The sequence below is a fragment of the Diceros bicornis genome, chromosome 15 (assembly GCF_020826845.1).
Source record: "Diceros bicornis minor isolate mBicDic1 chromosome 15, mDicBic1.mat.cur, whole genome shotgun sequence".
Classification (NCBI taxonomy): Eukaryota; Metazoa; Chordata; class Mammalia; order Perissodactyla; family Rhinocerotidae; genus Diceros; species Diceros bicornis.
Genome location: NC_080754.1, coordinates 63,373,557 through 63,390,483, shown reverse-complemented (window position 1 = coordinate 63,390,483; position 16,927 = coordinate 63,373,557). Strand labels below are relative to the sequence as shown.

At 38.8% G+C, this 16,927-nt stretch overlaps 1 protein-coding gene across 3 annotated transcripts; it reads left to right on the top strand.

Annotated features, from left to right (window-relative positions):
- Positions 1-1,446: 1,446 nt before the first annotated feature.
- On the top strand, positions 1,447-14,203 carry CCNL1 (cyclin L1). 3 transcript variants are annotated; one of them, XM_058556445.1, is made up of 11 exons: positions 1,467-1,801; positions 2,030-2,104; positions 2,576-2,685; positions 8,292-8,412; positions 9,755-9,819; positions 11,559-11,658; positions 11,772-11,876; positions 11,975-12,116; positions 12,357-12,468; positions 12,566-12,664; positions 13,396-14,203. In XM_058556445.1, the coding sequence occupies exons 1-11, from the start codon at positions 1,499-1,501 to the stop codon at positions 13,742-13,744; spliced, it is 1,581 nt and encodes a 526-aa protein (XP_058412428.1). In that variant the 5' UTR covers positions 1,467-1,498; the 3' UTR covers positions 13,745-14,203. The 3 variants fall into 3 exon arrangements, with proteins under 3 accessions (XP_058412431.1, XP_058412428.1, XP_058412429.1); XM_058556446.1 differs by lacking the exons at positions 1,467-1,801; positions 2,030-2,104; positions 2,576-2,685 and adding an exon at positions 4,453-4,554; XM_058556448.1 differs by lacking the exons at positions 11,772-11,876; positions 11,975-12,116; positions 12,357-12,468; positions 12,566-12,664; positions 13,396-14,203 and adding an exon at positions 10,058-10,071 and having other exon boundaries at positions 1,447-1,801; positions 11,559-11,645.
- Positions 14,204-16,927: the final 2,724 nt, after the last annotated feature.

Below are 16,927 nucleotides of genomic sequence, written 5' to 3'. Positions count from 1 at the left end.
AGTCATGTTGCTCAACCCTGGCTGAACACTAAGTCACTGGAGGATGGGCAAAATCCACCCACTGGCTGGGCCCACCCCAATCCAACTACATCAACCAACCTGCTGGTAAGGCTCAGGCAACAGGACGTTTTAAAAGCTCCTCAGAAAATGGCCTAATGTGCAGCCAGGGTTCAGAACTACTTATGAAAATCTTTACTAAAATTGATTTAATGCTTTTCTTAAAAAATCAGGTTTTCAAATGTTTTGCCTTAGTGACATCATTGACAAATACTGAAATATACTCAAACTCCCTTTGCTCTGTAGATCCAAGTTTCAATGTATTTTTCATAATTAAACAAATGAAGCCTTAAAACCGAGCAACGGCACAAAAAGGAAAACCGGGCTTGTCCTCCCTGGACAACATCTCAGAAGTTCAAGCTGGGACAAAAAGATGGTTGGAGTTAACAAAGATCTACTCCTTTTCCTCCAACTCTAGACTTTAGTAGTTTGGATCAGTATCAGTTTTTACTTCAAATTTGAGGAAATTTGGGGGAATTGCTAGCTAATATCATAAAGGACAAAAATATGAATGAGATGGATTGCTCCGGTTCTGCCTCCCCGCGGTAACCACGTGTGAATACCGAGACTCCAGAGCATAATCAGATTACCGCTGTCCAGTCCTCGCCCTGAAACTATCTTTGGAAAGCAGGGATTTTCCAGATTACTGAAAGCCGTGGCGCCGTCCCAGCTCTCGCCTGAGTTTCACCAGCAACGCTGGACAGCAGCCCCCCTCCCATCCTTACGGGACCCCTCGCCCTACTTCCATGCTCCTGGAACCACACGCTCACTAGACGGCTTTTCCGGGCACCGATGGAGTTCACAGTTCCGTTTTCTAAAAATACTGTAAAGCAGTCCTCTCCAGATTCCTCTCAGGTCACTTTAAGTTACAAGTTCGTCCGCACACGACACCAGGGTAACCGTCCCCCTCTGCCAGTGCGGGCGAGGGGGCCCACCTTCCCTCGGCACTCGCGGAGCCCGCGCCGCGCGAACGCGAGCGTAGGAGCGGCTCAGGGGCAGGGCACGCGTCCTGGACACGCCACCGCACCGCGCGCGGCTCCAGGAAACGCGCCGACGCTAACCTGGGGCGAAGGTGTCTTGTATAGCTCCTTTATTATTCTTGGGGCTAAAAATATTACAAACAAGGCGGCTTGAACCTGTTTTAGCCAAAGATACGGCATCCCCACTGCCTCACCGGCCGCAGCACAGGGATTACCCCGTACACCCAAGGGCCGTACCCCGGAGCCGCGGCTCCCGGGCCGGCGGGCGGAAGCTCTAGGGCGCAGGCGCGGCTTAAGGGACTAGTTGGCTCGCCGGCCGGCGTGGTGACGTCAGGCGGAAGCGCACGCTGCGTGAGGCGGCCGCGCCCGGCGGTCACGGGAAAATCCGTCGCGCCGAGAACGCTGGTTAGTCTCGCTCCGGGTTGCGACTGCGTCGGGCGTGCGTGCAGATCGCTGAGACGATGGCGTCCGGGCCTCACCCGACCGCGACCGCTGCCGCCGCCGCCTCGTCGGCCGCCCCGAGCGCGGGGGGCTCCAGCTCCGGGACGACGACCACGACGACGACCACGACGGGAGGAATCCTGATCGGCGACCGCCTCTACTCGGAAGTTTCGCTCACCATCGACCACTCGCTGATCCCGGAGGAGCGGCTCTCGCCCACCCCGTCTATGCAGGACGGGCTCGACCTGCCCAGCGAGACAGACCTGCGCATCCTGGGTTGCGAGCTCATCCAGTCGGCCGGTATTCTGCTGCGGCTGCCACAGGTCAGTGCTCCGGCCCGGCCGGCGCCCTCTTGCCCGCGGCGTCCCGCGCCGCCGCGGCCGGCACGGAGGGACGGCCCTCGGGCTGTTCGGCGCGGGCCTGGCGGAGCCCGGCCGGCCGTTCCGGCGGGCCGGGGAGGGAGGGAGCGGAGGGAGCGGGCGGCACAAAATGGCGGCGGCGCCGTGCGGCCCGCCTGACCCTGCGCTTCCGGTCTGCGCTCTTGTCTGCAGGTGGCGATGGCAACCGGGCAGGTGCTGTTTCACCGCTTCTTCTATTCCAAGTCTTTCGTCAAACACAGTTTCGAGGTGAGCGCCGCGGGGGCGGTGGAAGGGGATTTCTTCACCGGAAACGGGAAGGGGGGTGATGTCAGAGGGAGGGGTTAGGTCAGGCCTTTGTGCTGGTTCTCACCCCCGGGAAGGAGGGGCTCTCGGAATGGGTTTTAGAAACTGGGAAGTGCGTCCTGAGCCTAGGTGCCCTCTTAGCAAGGATTAGAATTTTCGATCAAAAGCAAAATCTTTATGAGAGTGAGCTTGACTCTGGATTCCAAATTAAGAGGAATTAAGGCGTAAAAGAAAGTAAAGTAATAGTATAGTTGGAAAGCCTGTGGATTAGAAAGGTTAGTTGTAATTTTATTTCACCAAAGGCTGTGCGAGGTGTGTCTTAAAGTGTCTTCAACGAAGTCAGTCTGTTAGGGTTTGAGAAGGGGCACTTTTTCCTAACTTTACTTGAGAGGGCCATACTCTAACAACTTTGTATCGGATTGTGGCTTCTTTCAGATTGTTGCCATGGCTTGTATTAATCTTGCATCAAAAATTGAAGAAGCTCCTCGAAGAATAAGAGATGTGATTAATGTATTTCACCATCTACGCCAGTTAAGAGGAAAAAGGTAAGATTGACATTGAAAGCAACATCTCTTGCTACTACTGTGCTGTGCACCAATCATCAAATCAAAACATTCTTTCTTTTCAAGTTAAAATGAATACAAAGGAAAACTGACTTCAATTTAGGTGTTAAAATTCACATAGGAGCACGTTAATACTTAAACAAACTTGAAAAACCCACAATTAACCAGCTATCTGAAGTTTGTAGAGGCAGTTGCATTTATGGAGAATCCTAACAGTGCTGTGAAGCCAGTCCTGTGGCTTCAAATTAAACAAGAAAGGGAATACGTTTGGCTCAAGTGTGAGTGTATTCTGTAAGTTATTTACCCCCTCTCCTCTCTGGAAGACTGAAAGCTGAAAGTTTAAACACTGCAGTTCAAGTTAATATTGAGGTTGGCTTTTGTTAGAATACTTCTCCACATTGAACTACGATATATCGCATAATACCGGATCTGAAAGGACTGCAGGATGATAAAGTTTGAAGTTTGAAGTCAAAGGGATTAAACAGGTATTTGTTTTGGTCAGATATAGTCTCAGTGAGTGAGTTAGAGTAATAACTGATTGATTGGGTTGCATTTAAAGAAGGCCCGTTTATTTGATTTTGTAAGAAAATAGAGATCAAAATAGTGTTCTCTTACAGGTGTTTGGTTGTATGATAACACTTTGTGTGGATCTGTGTGTTCATGTGAGGCTGTACCAAAAAGTTGTAGTTGCAGGGCTTCCTGGGTCTACAGATGACTTGTAATACATGCTGCAGAAGGGTATTTTTAGTGTAGGTTAGTTCTTGTGTTCGCTTTTTAAGAAACGGTGATGTTAGACAAGCTTGTATTGAGTTGGAAAGGAAGGTAGATTTTAGGTTGTTGTGGCGGTTGGGCGCTGGTTAGTGCCAAATTAGTATCCTACGTGAGTGGTCGTTATTGGCTGCATCTAAAAGTTGGCCGTAATGGAACTACTCAGACAAGGAAATAGTAAAGTAACTTCAAAACGATTAGTCTAGTTAAAAAGTCTGAAACATTGCTACCCAGATCGTTTTCACAGCATTTTTTCAGGTTTCTTACATACTTGCTTTTTTCCGTCATCTTTTCTCATTCACCCTAACTGTGTCCAGGGGTAGACTAATTTTTTATTTCATTTTAAAATATCTTTTAGCTTCTTGGTGAGGAATCCTTGGAAATAAGGAATATTTCAAATTGGTATTTAGTATGGTCTGAGCTAAAATTTGCATCTCAATATCTAGCTGGTTCTCCAGGGTCTTTAAAACAAAATGACTCTTATAAAAAGGCTCTTTATCTTTAGTCAAAGGATTCTATATTTGATTAAAGGAAATAGTTTTCTGTTAGTGTTCTTTGAATCATTGTATCTACTATTATGTTACCGCTTATAATAATAATCTACTTGGAAATTTTTCTGTGCAACTTAGATTCTTTCTTGATGTTAGAGTAGGTCTTCTTAACTATAAAGACTCCGGAATTTAAAACATCTCACCTGACTCTTGAGTCTGATATAACAGTGCTTTTTTTTTTGGTCATTATTAGAGAAATTGATTTTGTCTCAGTCTTAGAAGTCTGATTATAGCATGAAATTTAAAAGGAGTTAATTGCATGGAAGCCGTTTTTTTAAAGCAGGATGTAAAAGTGTTTCTATGCATATTACAAGTTTACTCAGACACGTAACTTGTATATGTTATTAACTTCAACTCTTTTTTCCCTTGCAACCGACTATACAGCGACCAGCTACATTTACCAAAGCCTGGGTGATGTGGAGTGGTACATAGAGATGAAGCTGTCGTCATGGCAACAGTGAGTGAAGTATCGAAAATCCCCAAGGAGAAGCCAGTGCTCTGAGAATAGGTCACTGGAATCGGGGACTAACAGGTTGGCCACTGGTGAACCATTTAGAAAAACTCCTGTTCCTTGTTATAAGCTTTTGTCTTTGCTGTCCAAGTTATTAAAACTGTAGCTTAGTTTTTTTTTTACATAGTTTAATGTTATTAGAAAGTACTGTCGATATTACACCTTAGGTATCGTATATCAGTTTATCTTGATGCTGTTTATTTTAATCTAGTTTATGCATAGCTGTCCATTGTAGTGTGGCCTTGATAATTATAGAGGTACCATCATTTTTGTAGCCTTTAGGTCGTCGTTGTTCAGTCCTGGCTACAAGTTAGAATCACCACAGGAGCTTTTAGAAAGTACCAAGGCCCAAGCCCCATCCTGGTTTATTTGACTTTTTCCTTCAATTTTTTGTAGTTTGATAATTGTCTTTTAAGCAGAGAATAAATGGCTGAATTTAAAGGAACGATCACTTTTTCGTTTCAGTAGTTTGAAATTAGAATTTGCTTTTGAGGTGCAGTGTATTCCCAGCAAATTAAGGGTTTTCTGTAGTTTTAAGGATCCCACGTATGTAGTATAAGGTGTGAAAGAAGACAAGTCTTCAGAGACTGGTGCAACCACTCTCATTGGTGAATATGATCTGGTATTTTCGACGTGTGTATAGGTCGCTGATAAGAGTTGGAAAGGTCTTAAGTGGTGTTGTCATTTAGTTAATCTCGGGTTTATTTTGGTTCTAAAGGTGGCCTTTAGTTTGTTTAAACACTACTACAGAAAGAATGTTCCTTTGAAGTAGGCGTTACAAGTTTCTCTATACTGAGTAGCATTCTCTGCCTCTTTATAAACTACTCACCTTGCTTTAGTGTAGTCTCTTGAAGACGTAGTTGCAAATTTTCTCAGTCCTTGTACCACGCAGTGAGATGAACCATGTCTGGACCACCTAATCCTAATTTTTTTCCTTTTTTTTGTTAAGTTGTATTTCAACTAAATTGGTCATGCTAAAGGAAAAGTAGCTATTCTGAGACCAGATAATAAGCTTCCAAGGACCAAAGCCCAAGATGTCCTATTTAAATTGGAAAATTGTTCTTTTCATTTACGTTAATCTGAAAAATCTGACAAACTTAAAAGCAGGAGAGGTAGGGTTTGGTTTGGTTGTTGATAAGGAAAAATTTTTTTCTCTGAGTAGATGCTTTCTTTTTAAGAGACTTCAAAATGCTGTTTCGTCAGTTTTGTTGGAAACAAAAGTGTATCTAATTGGGGAAGAAGAAATTCTAGGAAGCCTTAATTCAATTTATTGTGCTTGTTACCACAGAAAGTACTGACTGATACTTTGTTAATATAAGTGAAGAAATCACTTGCTTAGTTTACTTGAACCTTTTGTTACTGCTGATTTGTGGGGATACATTTTTCTATTTCTGATACAAAATAATCTTTATAAGAACAAAATAATCTTTATAAGGTTTGTAAATTACACGTTCATTGGGCTTTCCTTGATTTATGAGGTTCAGCCCGTTCTGAACAAATGAAGTATGAGGTTAGACATTCACAAAGCTACCTTTGACAACTGCGAGCCTAAGAAGTTGAGTATATAATTGGTTTTGATATTACTGGGATTTTCACACCAAAAAAAAAGGAAAAGATTCTGGCAGACTAGATGGAGAATAATTCATGTAAGCAGAATTAATGAATGATTAAGCCTAATTTGGGACCAGATGATAGCCATAACTCAAACAAGTGTTTAGCTGGTTAATTGCAAGAAAAATGAATTTTAACAGAATTTGAAGACAACTTTTAAAGCAAGCCTAGTGAGAGATGTAAATGAGTTTACTCAACATAAATGGGGAAAAGGAGACAAAACTGCTTTTGTAACATTTTAGTTTTATAAGGATTCTAATGGTGCAGTTTACTGTTTGAATTACAGAGAGGTTAAGAGTTAAAGTGTGTGCAGCTTTTTAACACCAGAGATAGTCTATCTACTAATGCCTGTTGAAGGAGGGCCATCAGATATCTAGTCGTCAGAGTCGGAGGTGGATTTGATGTTTTTCCAAACTTCTTGTAATGATAAAACCTGAAAAATCTTAAACCTTGAGATCTTTGGAATGCATATACATACGTACATTGATTTGTTCTCATTTGAGTTAAATTTAATTTTTTTCCCTAAGAGCAATTAACTTGTAGCTTATTGTCCTGACAAAATGAATTCATTGTTATATTTTTACGTTAGAAATTAGTCTTCTCCCCAATTGGTGGCCTCATTTCTCACACCTTTCGTAGCTGTGATAGGAATTGAACTGAGTGAAGGCCATTTTCAGCATTGTTAATTTGAGTCACAGCTTTTCCATCTTATCAGCTTTGCCACCTTTTGTCTTGTATATATAGTATAGACTAATTTGAAATAGTGTAGTAAGCATTCCAGATTTTATAATTTTAAATGGGAGAAGGTAAGGGAAGTAAATATGATAGCTGATTTTTACTCTGATAACATGTTTCTGTGGGAGTAGTTAATGTAGCTTATTTCCAGTTGTTTTCTAATCCTCAAGTGGATGTATTTAAATAGGTTTTTGACTTTAAAATATGAGCTTACATTTTTCTGGATTTGGTGTGCATGGTGAAAAGAGTTGTGAGTTGGAGTAATATTCAGAATGACTGTCTTTTAAAAATAGATGTTGTGTTCTGCCCAGAGCAAAAACTCTTGAATCTTTTGGCTGAAAATGAATTGCGTATAGGGGAAAATATTTAAATGTTTTACCCATATACGTACATATGATCAGTGTCTTAATAAAAATGTACTCTTTGTTTGTTGCATCTAAAAACGTATCAAACGAAGGGCATTGGTACATTTCATAGGCTCTTAAGTAAAAGTCCAAGTCCTGACTAAAAACAAACTTCTCAATAAGAAACTAGTTTTGAATTTTAAGACACGAATAAGATAGTCTTTTAATTGAATGTGCTATTTCCAAAGCATTGAACCACTGATATATAAACTTCTACATCATAGTTTTTGAAGGTATTGAAATTTAGTCTGGCACAGAGACCTTGACTGTTGTTCTGGTTCTCTCATTGTGGTCTTCCCTTCTCTTTTGCATTGCATACTGAAAATGTTACCTAATAACTACAACTGTGGCCAAAATTAGGCCTGGTTTTGTTGATCACTTTGAGTTTCAAATCTGATTTTTAAAACATTGGTAAGTGAGCTGAATCTTTAGTTTTCAGTTTATTTTCTTTAGCAGAGATTCTTAGAACAATTTGTTTAAAGAAATTGCCCATTTGTGGGAATCTGGATTAGCTAATCACCATTTTTTCCCGATTTTTATTTTGGCTGTAAAACTAGCCAATAGTTGATATTTTATAAAACGAGTAAAGTCACTGTAATGTTATGAGGTCTTTACAGTAAATATCTTCAAGAGCACATTTGTTTTGTCATTGGAAAGAGTCTGGAGACTGATGGGGTTTATGATAATAAATCAAGCTGTCACTTAAGTTAATCAATATGTATACTCATAATCTGTATGAAAAAATCAACAAGGATAAATCCAAGAGCATTAGAGTGAATTTTTTGTCATTACAGGGTTGCGTTAGTTTCCATAGGAACTTAGTGTAGAAAGGATATATTTAATTAGCATAACTTGGACAGCACAAGATTAATGCTTTAACTTGTTTGCAGGAGTTTAAAAAGCTGGTTTCTGTTGCCAATAGTTGGTTGGAAGGGAAAATGGAGATGCCACAAATAAAATTTTTTGGATGTGCAAAACAGTTTTGATTTTATTTCTTACAAACTATAGGACTCCAAGCCCCCTGATCCTTGATCAGAACTACATTAACACCAAAAATCAAGTTATCAAGGCAGAAAGGAGGGTACTAAAGGAGTTGGGATTTTGTGTTCATGTCAAGCATCCCCATAAGGTGAGTCGTAGAGTACAGAAATTACATTCGTAAGTATTAGGGTTTTTCTTAAAATTTTACCTGACTTTATATTATGTTTATACTGGAGAGTTAACCTTGGTTTTAAAAAGCATCCTTTTGGATATTGAAATTTCTCAGTAAAATGGGAGTAAAAAAGACTTGGGTTCAAATATTCACCTTTATTGTGTGGACACAGATAAGTTATTTTTACCTCTGTGGTTAACTCAGTTTCCCTACCTAGAAAATGAAGATTGTGAAATACCTTGTTCCAAGGAATAAATAACATGTATTTGCAAAAGTACCTGGCACACTACCTGTCGCCTAATAAAATGCTCAAAGCGTGGTGACTGCTCCCTGTTACCGTTATTGAACACTCATAGGTTTCTCCAGCATCTCTTGGCTTTCATATGATCAACATAAGTAATAGCAGAATGGTTACAAAATGGGTGCTCTCGAGATAGGACTGTCTGGGATAGAAACTTGTCTCTGCCATTAGCTGTGTGACCTTGGCAGATATCTCTGTTCCTCAGATTCCACATGTCTAAAATTGTAAAGTGGGAATGATGATGAATACGGGTCCAGAAAGATGTGACCTGAGTTGAGGTAAAGCTACTTACGTGTAGTTTTTGTATGTGTGTGTGAGGAAGGTCAACCCTGAGCTAACATCCATGCCAATCCTCCTCTTTGTGCTGAGGAAGACCAGCCCTGGGCTAACATCTGTGCCCATCTTCCTCCACTTTATATGGGATGCCACCACAGCATGGCTGGACAAGTGGTGTGTCAGTGCACACCCGGGATCCCAACCTGGGCCGCCAGCAGTGGAGCAACAGCTATGCCACGGGGCTGGCCCTTGTGTGTAGTTTTTATTTATCACACTTCGGTGTGGTAAGCTTCACTGTAAAAATATTAGTGTTTGATTACTTACTGTAATACCCATTCTGAGTGTTACATACTATGTATTATACCCATTGTGTAAATTTTTAAAAACATAGTTTTTGGGGATTTTGGACATGTAGAATTGTACCTTGGGAGATTGAATGAAAGAATCTAGTATAGTGCCATGTCACACAGTCAAGTGTCCATGAAGAATTAGGTATTATTTTTAATGGAATTGATTAACTCCCATTTATTTTCTGTACAATTGTGGAACATACTTTTAAACATAATTTTTATAACCCACATTGATGCTCAGGTACCTTTTAGGTTGGTCTGTATTATTTATGCAGTTTATAGAAGAATTAAAACTTGCATCTAACATTTTCAGTTACCTATGTTCATTGAACACTGTACTCTGAAAGAACCACTGATATGCTAAATTGAGTTTTTTTCCCTTGTCCTTCAGATCATTGTTATGTATTTACAAGTCTTAGAATGTGAACGTAATCAAACCCTGGTTCAAACTGCCTGGTAAGTTGCTTTTTTACATTTCTTTTCTAGCTAGGAAAACAGAAGCAGAAATAAAGTAAGTTTCATTTTCCCTTTCTAAAATAATGAGATGAGTTTGTTTTGATGCTTTTTGTTTTTTTGTTTTTTAATTAAAAGGTAAATAATGCTTATTTCTGCTTCCTGTTTTCTTGGCTTGACTAATTACTTTGGATGGAGAACTCAATTTAACTTTCTTCTTTTTTCTACTCTTTGATTAAAGGGTAGTCCATGATGGTAAGTCATAGAACTCTGCCCTCTGCACTTCAGCCCATGACCTCAGGATGGCCTGATTGGCTGCCCTGCTCTCCAGCCAATCCAGTGCAAGCTCTCATCCGAGATTCACTGAAGTGGTCCATATCCATCTGGCAGCATCTTCTAGTTCTGTCGGGGTGTCAAAAGGATTTGTATATTTGTTTCTAGAAGTAACTATTCAACGTGCCTATGTATTTAATGTATACCTGTAACTATCAAAATGAATAGTTCATTTTTGATAGATTTCTTGTTCAGCCATTATGAATTAAATGATTTTTTCCTTAGGAGTTTGACTAGATTTCTATTTTTAGTGTATAGCATGAATTCTACCTGAAATGGAAGCTACAACTTGCAGCTTAAAATTGGCACCATTCCCATATTGGGTGAATTTATAGCTGCTGGGCTATTGCAGACGATAATATTAGAAGTACTTCTTCTTTAAAAGACATTGTTAATGTAAGCACTATAGAACTTGGACTTCTGAGATGCAGATGTGTGATTTGGAGTGCTGGCTTATTTAAAGGTAAAAACGAGTTTGTGGTCCAGCCACAACTACTGTCTCCAAGTCTGTTCATGATGTGCAGGACTTAAATGACATATTTTTTATGTTCTGGACTTAGGACTGCCGTACTTCTTTTGGACTCAGTAAATATTAGTAATATTAGAAAAGTCTCATTGCTTTTATAAAATGGATGACATTTTTAATATATGTTCTATAAAACAGATTAGTAATTTTCACGGGTAAGGATTTTTAAGAAATAGTCTTTAATTTCAGTTTAACCTTTTAAACAATTTGTAAAATTTCATCAATACTTTAGGAGTATTGTGGGGAGGGTTCACTAATGGAAAGATCCATCAGTTTATGAACTGAGGTAGTATATTGCTTTTATTTATAGTCACAAAAAAGGTTTGTAAACAAGGCTGTTATATGTTTATTGCTCTTCACTTCCATACCTAGATTTTCTGAAGTAGCTCAGTGTTCTTAATATAATTTGATGAGTGCTTACTGAAAATGCCTTTTTACCCCTGTCACAGTATTTTGAGTTTTTGAAAGAACTTGGTTGACACTGCTTTTTATTGTGGATAAAGGAGAGATGGTCAATAATTAATGGCTTGAAGTATTGTTGGAGTGGTTTATCATTTCTGAAACTAGTCATGTCTGAATTAACTTTCAAAGCATTGCTCTTCAGAGAATTATATTTTTAAAACTTGAGAAGTAAGTTCTGTCTGGAATAATAATATGGAATTATTTTAAAGGACTTTGGTCATATATACAAAAGCTGAAGAATGGTTCTAGTGTTAAATTCTTATCTCTTATTGATTTTTGAGTTAAGAATTGTTACATGCTAGAATATAAATATAAATATGAGAAGAAAAAAGAATAAAGTATATTGAGTCTCCAATTTTATGTAAGCTTCAGAAGAACTGGTTTGTTTACATACAAAGCTTATGGTTGAAATATTTTTCAGGAATTATATGAATGACAGTCTTCGAACCAATGTCTTTGTTCGATTTCAACCAGAAACTATAGCATGCGCTTGCATCTACCTTGCAGCTAGAGCTCTTCAGGTAGGTATATATAGCCTGTTTTGTCCTACAGGAGAAATCACAAGAATTATCAGTCCTCCTAATAAAAACAGTGAAAATTTAGTCTAATAAACCATTCTGTTTTTATGGTTTAGATTCCATTGCCAACTCGTCCCCATTGGTTTCTTCTTTTTGGTACTACTGAAGAGGAGATCCAGGAAATCTGCATAGAAACACTTAGGCTTTATACTAGGAAAAAGGTAATTCTGTTCACTTGTGTTTAAGCTAATTGTTTCTCAGTGCTAAGAATGTAAACTACTGTAAAGGGGGAAATACTAACTTCATTTTCTTCCAATAGCCAAACTATGAATTGCTGGAAAAAGAAGTAGAGAAAAGAAAAGTAGCTTTACAAGAAGCCAAGTTAAAAGCAAAGGGGTTGAATCCTGATGGAACTCCAGCTCTTTCAACCCTTGGTGGATTTTCTCCAGCCTCTAAACCATGTAAGATTTATTCAGAATTGAAATAACTTGGGTGGTGGAGGCGTGTGGTTAATAGAAGGCTTTCGTATTTATCAGTTGCATAGAAATAATCATGTTAAGAAGCAGTTCCTGTTGTCGCTCGTGGCGGTCACCTAAAGACTGATCCTTGAAAGCATGGTACTTGGACTTATGTTTAGAAACAACTTCGAGCCCTCTCTTAAATCCTGTAGTTAACATGTCTTTATTATGTTTTTTTAAAAGCATCACCAAGAGAAGTAAAAGCTGAGGAGAAGTCACCAATCTCCGTTAATGTGAAGATGGTCAAAAAAGAACCTGAGGATAGACAACAGGCTTCCAAAAGCCCTTACAATGGGTGAGTGTACTTGAGTTAGAAAACTGGCTGGAGGAATTTTTTGTGTGTTTAAATTCTAACACGCTAAGTATGTAACTAAAATATTGTGTTTTTGAAGTGTGAGAAAAGACAGCAAGAGAAGTAGAAATAGCAGAAGTGCAAGCCGATCAAGGTCAAGGACGCGATCACGTTCTAGATCACATACTCCAAGACGACAGTAAGTAAGCAGTTCTCTTAGGGGATGTGGTCTTATGGGGAATCTTTAAAGGTTACTGCTTTTTAAAAAAATTGAACATAGACCATCTTCAAGTTAGGCTAGATTAAGGCTTTTAACATGAAGTATATTATGGGGAATGGAGTTTGGAAATATATGCTGCGTGTGTGGCGTTTTTATGTGTTGTGTGGTGGTGTATCTTGATGGCATTCTATTTTTGCCCATGATTTTTGGAGAATTGTAGGGGCTGGCCACAGTGCTGTGGAGGCATAGAAGATCCTTTTTATAACGTGAAAGCGTTGTCTTTCTGTCTGATTTCAGTTAGAAAACGTGAATGTTTCATTAACCACTTGTTAATAACCAATAATCAGGTTGACAGTAGCCACAGAATCTTCCGTAGTTAGCTGTATAATTAGATTATTAGCTACTTGTGGCTCTTCAATGGCTCTTTTGAGCATATGGGAGGAAGTAATAAAAAGCATAGCTATCTAGGACACTGTAAAAATTGCTAATTACTCCGCTCCGTGGAATATAGACATGTGGTACCTTTGTTTTAAGATTTGTCTAATGTGTTACAGGCTGGAGGGGAGGTAGTGAGGGGTGGGGAAATTAAAAAGTCAGTCTGGCCTGTCATTGATACAGGTCGATAGTTTTGTTTTGAACCTGTTATGAACACCACCAGAATCTGTTTCCAGTAGAAACTGAATCTAAACCTCAAATTTTTATTATCTAAGTTATAATAATAGGCGGAGTCGATCTGGAACATACAGCTCGAGATCAAGAAGCAGGTCCCGCAGTCACAGTGAAAGCCCAAGAAGACATCATAATCATGGTTCTCCTCACCTTAAGGCCAAGCATGCCAGAGATGATTTAAAAAGCTCAAATAGACATGGTCACAAAAGGAAAAAATCTCGTTCTCGATCTCAGAGCAAGTCTCGGGATCACTCAGATGCTGCCAAGAAACACAGGCACGAAAGGGGACATCACAGGGACAGGCGTGAAAGATCTCGCTCCTTTGAGAGGTCCCACAAAGGCAAGCACCACGGTAGCAGCCGCTCAGGACACAGCAGGCACAGGCGCTGACTTTCTTCCTTTGAGCCTGCATCAGGTCCTGGTTGTGCCCACCTGCAGTGTGATGTATGGACTCATAATCAAAACATTAAAGGCAAACTGATTAGGATTTGATTTCTTGAAACCCTCTAGGTCTCTAGAAACACTGAGGACATTTTCTTTTGAAAAGAACTATGTTAATTTTTTTTTTTTTTTTTTTTTTTGCACATTGAAATGCCCTAGCAGTATCTAATTGAAAACCATGGTCAGGTTCAATTGTACTTATTATAGTTGTGTATTGTTTGTTGCTATAAGAACTGGAGCGTGAATTCTGTAAAAATGTATCTTATTTTTATACAGATAAAATTGCAGACACTGTTCTATTTAAGTGGTTATTTGTTTAAATGATGGTGAATACTTTCTTAACACTGGTTTGTCTGCATGTGTAAAGATTTTTACAACGAAATAAAATACAAATCTTGTTTTTCTAAACTACTACTTCAAATATCTTATTTAAATAAATTATTAAAAAGAGCAAAATTTTAATAGTAAAATGGCTGTACTGATTTTCTAACAAACCTCTTCTTTCTTCCATTAGATGTATTTTGAGGTTATTAAAATGCAGTTCTTTATTTGCATCCGGAGCTATTATAAAAGCCTTCACTGTATACTTGACGGTATACATGGAAAAGCAAATGGCAGTGGCCCAACAATGGAACATTAAATGTTATGTTGTAGCACTATACCAATCCTCAAGTTGAAACGTGATTTGCAGATAGACGGTACCATAAGGTTATTTTAAGTACTATTTCTAAAGTGAGCTGCCTTGAACAAACCAAAGCTTTAACATGACAGTAAATCAGACCCAACTATTGAGCTTTAAAAGTTTTTTCATTAGTTTAGATATAATTTAGTGATGATTTTTATCTTTGTTGTTATGTGCTGTCAAGGCGGCTCCAACTCCTGGAAACCGTTTGAGTGTGTGTTTATCTAGGCTAGGAGAATTCAGTAGTAAGGTGTGGCTCGTAGAGGTCACGGCTGGCTGAGAGTAAAATCTTAACACAAAGTAAACCAAGTTTTGTTGAAAAGGCCAGAAGTCATATATCCAAATGAATATTTTTTAAATTACATATTTTGGAAGTGAATTTAGAGATCTTAAGGCTGTGATAAAATATTTTGTTACTTTATAGTTACATTGTTTTCCATTAAGTTTTTTAACCCACCTTGATTACCTACCTTGTCCACTAGACCTGGCCTCAAATGATTTGTTGCTGTTTCAAAAAATCAGATATATCCACAAAAAGAAGATTTACTGCCACTAAGGATGCTTTAAAAAAAAGTTACAGCTTTTGAAGAGGATTCCAAAGATTTCCACACATGTTCACCAGTCGTGGGCAGTGGGGCTGGAAAAAGTAGAAAGCCTCACAAGGTAGCTACACTGAAGGAGACGATGCATTCGGATTTAAAACGGGTATGCCGGTTACATTTCTAACTCTAGAACTAACGTGGCCTAGCATGCATCAGCAACTTCTGAAAGAGGCCAATAGTTCATTAGGAGTGTTCTTTCTACACAGGATTTTATAATACATATCACTAAGCTATAATTATTTCTGAAGAGCCTAAACTGCCTCTCAATAGTCAACATAGTTTGTTTCCTTTACATGACAGGCATGGAAGAAAGGCAGAGACAGATGTCAACAGGGGTCTTGTATAACAAGTTAATCTTGAATTCTTAGTAGTGTCTAAATTTTTACCCACCTTATCCTTGCTTGGAAGTAGCACTGTGGGTGAGGGTTGTCTGTGAAGATGGAAGATGCAGAGTGGACAGCTGCACGTGGTGTGAGGTTTGTATGTCAGAAGTGACTTTACAAAGATATCTTTTCCCATGTGTCCTAATTTCTGTCTTGTGCTGTTAAATCAGTTTTCTAGGTTCTTGTTAAGAGGTTGACAACCGTGTACTCCACTTGAATTTAAAAATCCTTTTTATTGAAAAATAATACCAATTTTCAAATTTTATTATTGGAAATGTCAAGCAGAAGAAGTAGAGCACCCGTCTCTCAGCTCCAAAAATAACGATCAGTTCATAGTCAGCCAACCTTGTTGACAACTTGACCAGTTCACTGCTCCACCTCCCATGCTCATTATTTGGAAGAAAATCCCAGTTTCATCAGGAAGTATTTCGATCTAGAAGGTAAGGGCTTTTCAAATATAACCACAGTGCTTTTATTATACTTTAAAAAGTTAATACTTTACTACCCAATCAGTATCCAGATTTCCCTTACTATGTCTAATGATGTCTTTTTATAATTGGTTCAAACAAGGTCCCTTTGTTGGCTTTGGTTTTAATCACAGATTCTCCATCTTTTTTTTCCTTGCAATTGAAAGAAATTGAGTCATTTGTCCTGAGGAATTTTACATTTTTTGCGTTTGCTCATTGTAACCCTGTGGTGTCACTGAACACATTTTTTTTCTGTCCCCTGTATTGTAAACTCAGATCTCAAGGCTTGATAACTTTAATTTTTTTACTGATCTGAAATTTAGAAGTTTGGAGACCCAGGCTATGTGTTCTAGAACTGGCACTCAACTGCTGCCTCATTCACCAGGTATTTCACTGAGTTCCCGATTCTTAATCCATTAGTGCTTGTGCCTCGACAGCCTTGTTTGTTTGTTCCCCAGTTGTGTCTATGTTCTCATATCCTTGTTACCCACTACAGCCATAGCTCTTAATGCAACTAAGCTGTTGTTTAGTATTTGTCCTAATGATCCTGATTGTTAATGTATTCCTTTCATGTCATAGAATGTTACACTTGTCCTTTACAATTGGTATCTTAACCCTAAAAGAAGAACAGTGAATTTCTTAATTACCTTTCTATTTTAAAACAAAGTGATCATAAAAATGACTACCTCTTTACTGAAGTTGTAAGTTCTGCTTTATAGCTTTAAATATTGTCACTGTTACTGTCAGTTATTAACCTCATTATTAATGCCCACAACCTGCAACAAAGTCTTATTTAAAAAAGTTCGCTTTCATGCAAGTTTCCAAAAGTAAGATAATTTTGTAATGACAAATATTCATTGTCCTAAGAGGCATTTCTTACCATGAGCTGTAATAGATAATTACGAAGATTAAGGTTTGTTTTAAAAGATGAGATTTTAAGAATCATGTTAAAAGCATTGGCATATTGGGAGCTTAGTTTAGCTGGAGAGAGAGGATGT

What these genes read in the sequence shown, in the direction of transcription:
- CCNL1 (XM_058556445.1), top strand. Translation starts at nt 1,499, where the DNA reads ATGGCGTCCGGGCCTCACCCGACCGCGACCGCTGCCGCCGCCGCCTCG. An exon ending in ATGTCAAGCATCCCCATAAG is followed by an intron (nt 8,413 to 9,754) that starts GTGAGTCGTAGA and finishes CTTGTCCTTCAG; the next exon opens with ATCATTGTTATGTATTTACA. An exon ending in TTGCAGCTAGAGCTCTTCAG is followed by an intron (nt 11,659 to 11,771) that starts GTAGGTATATAT and finishes TTTATGGTTTAG; the next exon opens with ATTCCATTGCCAACTCGTCC.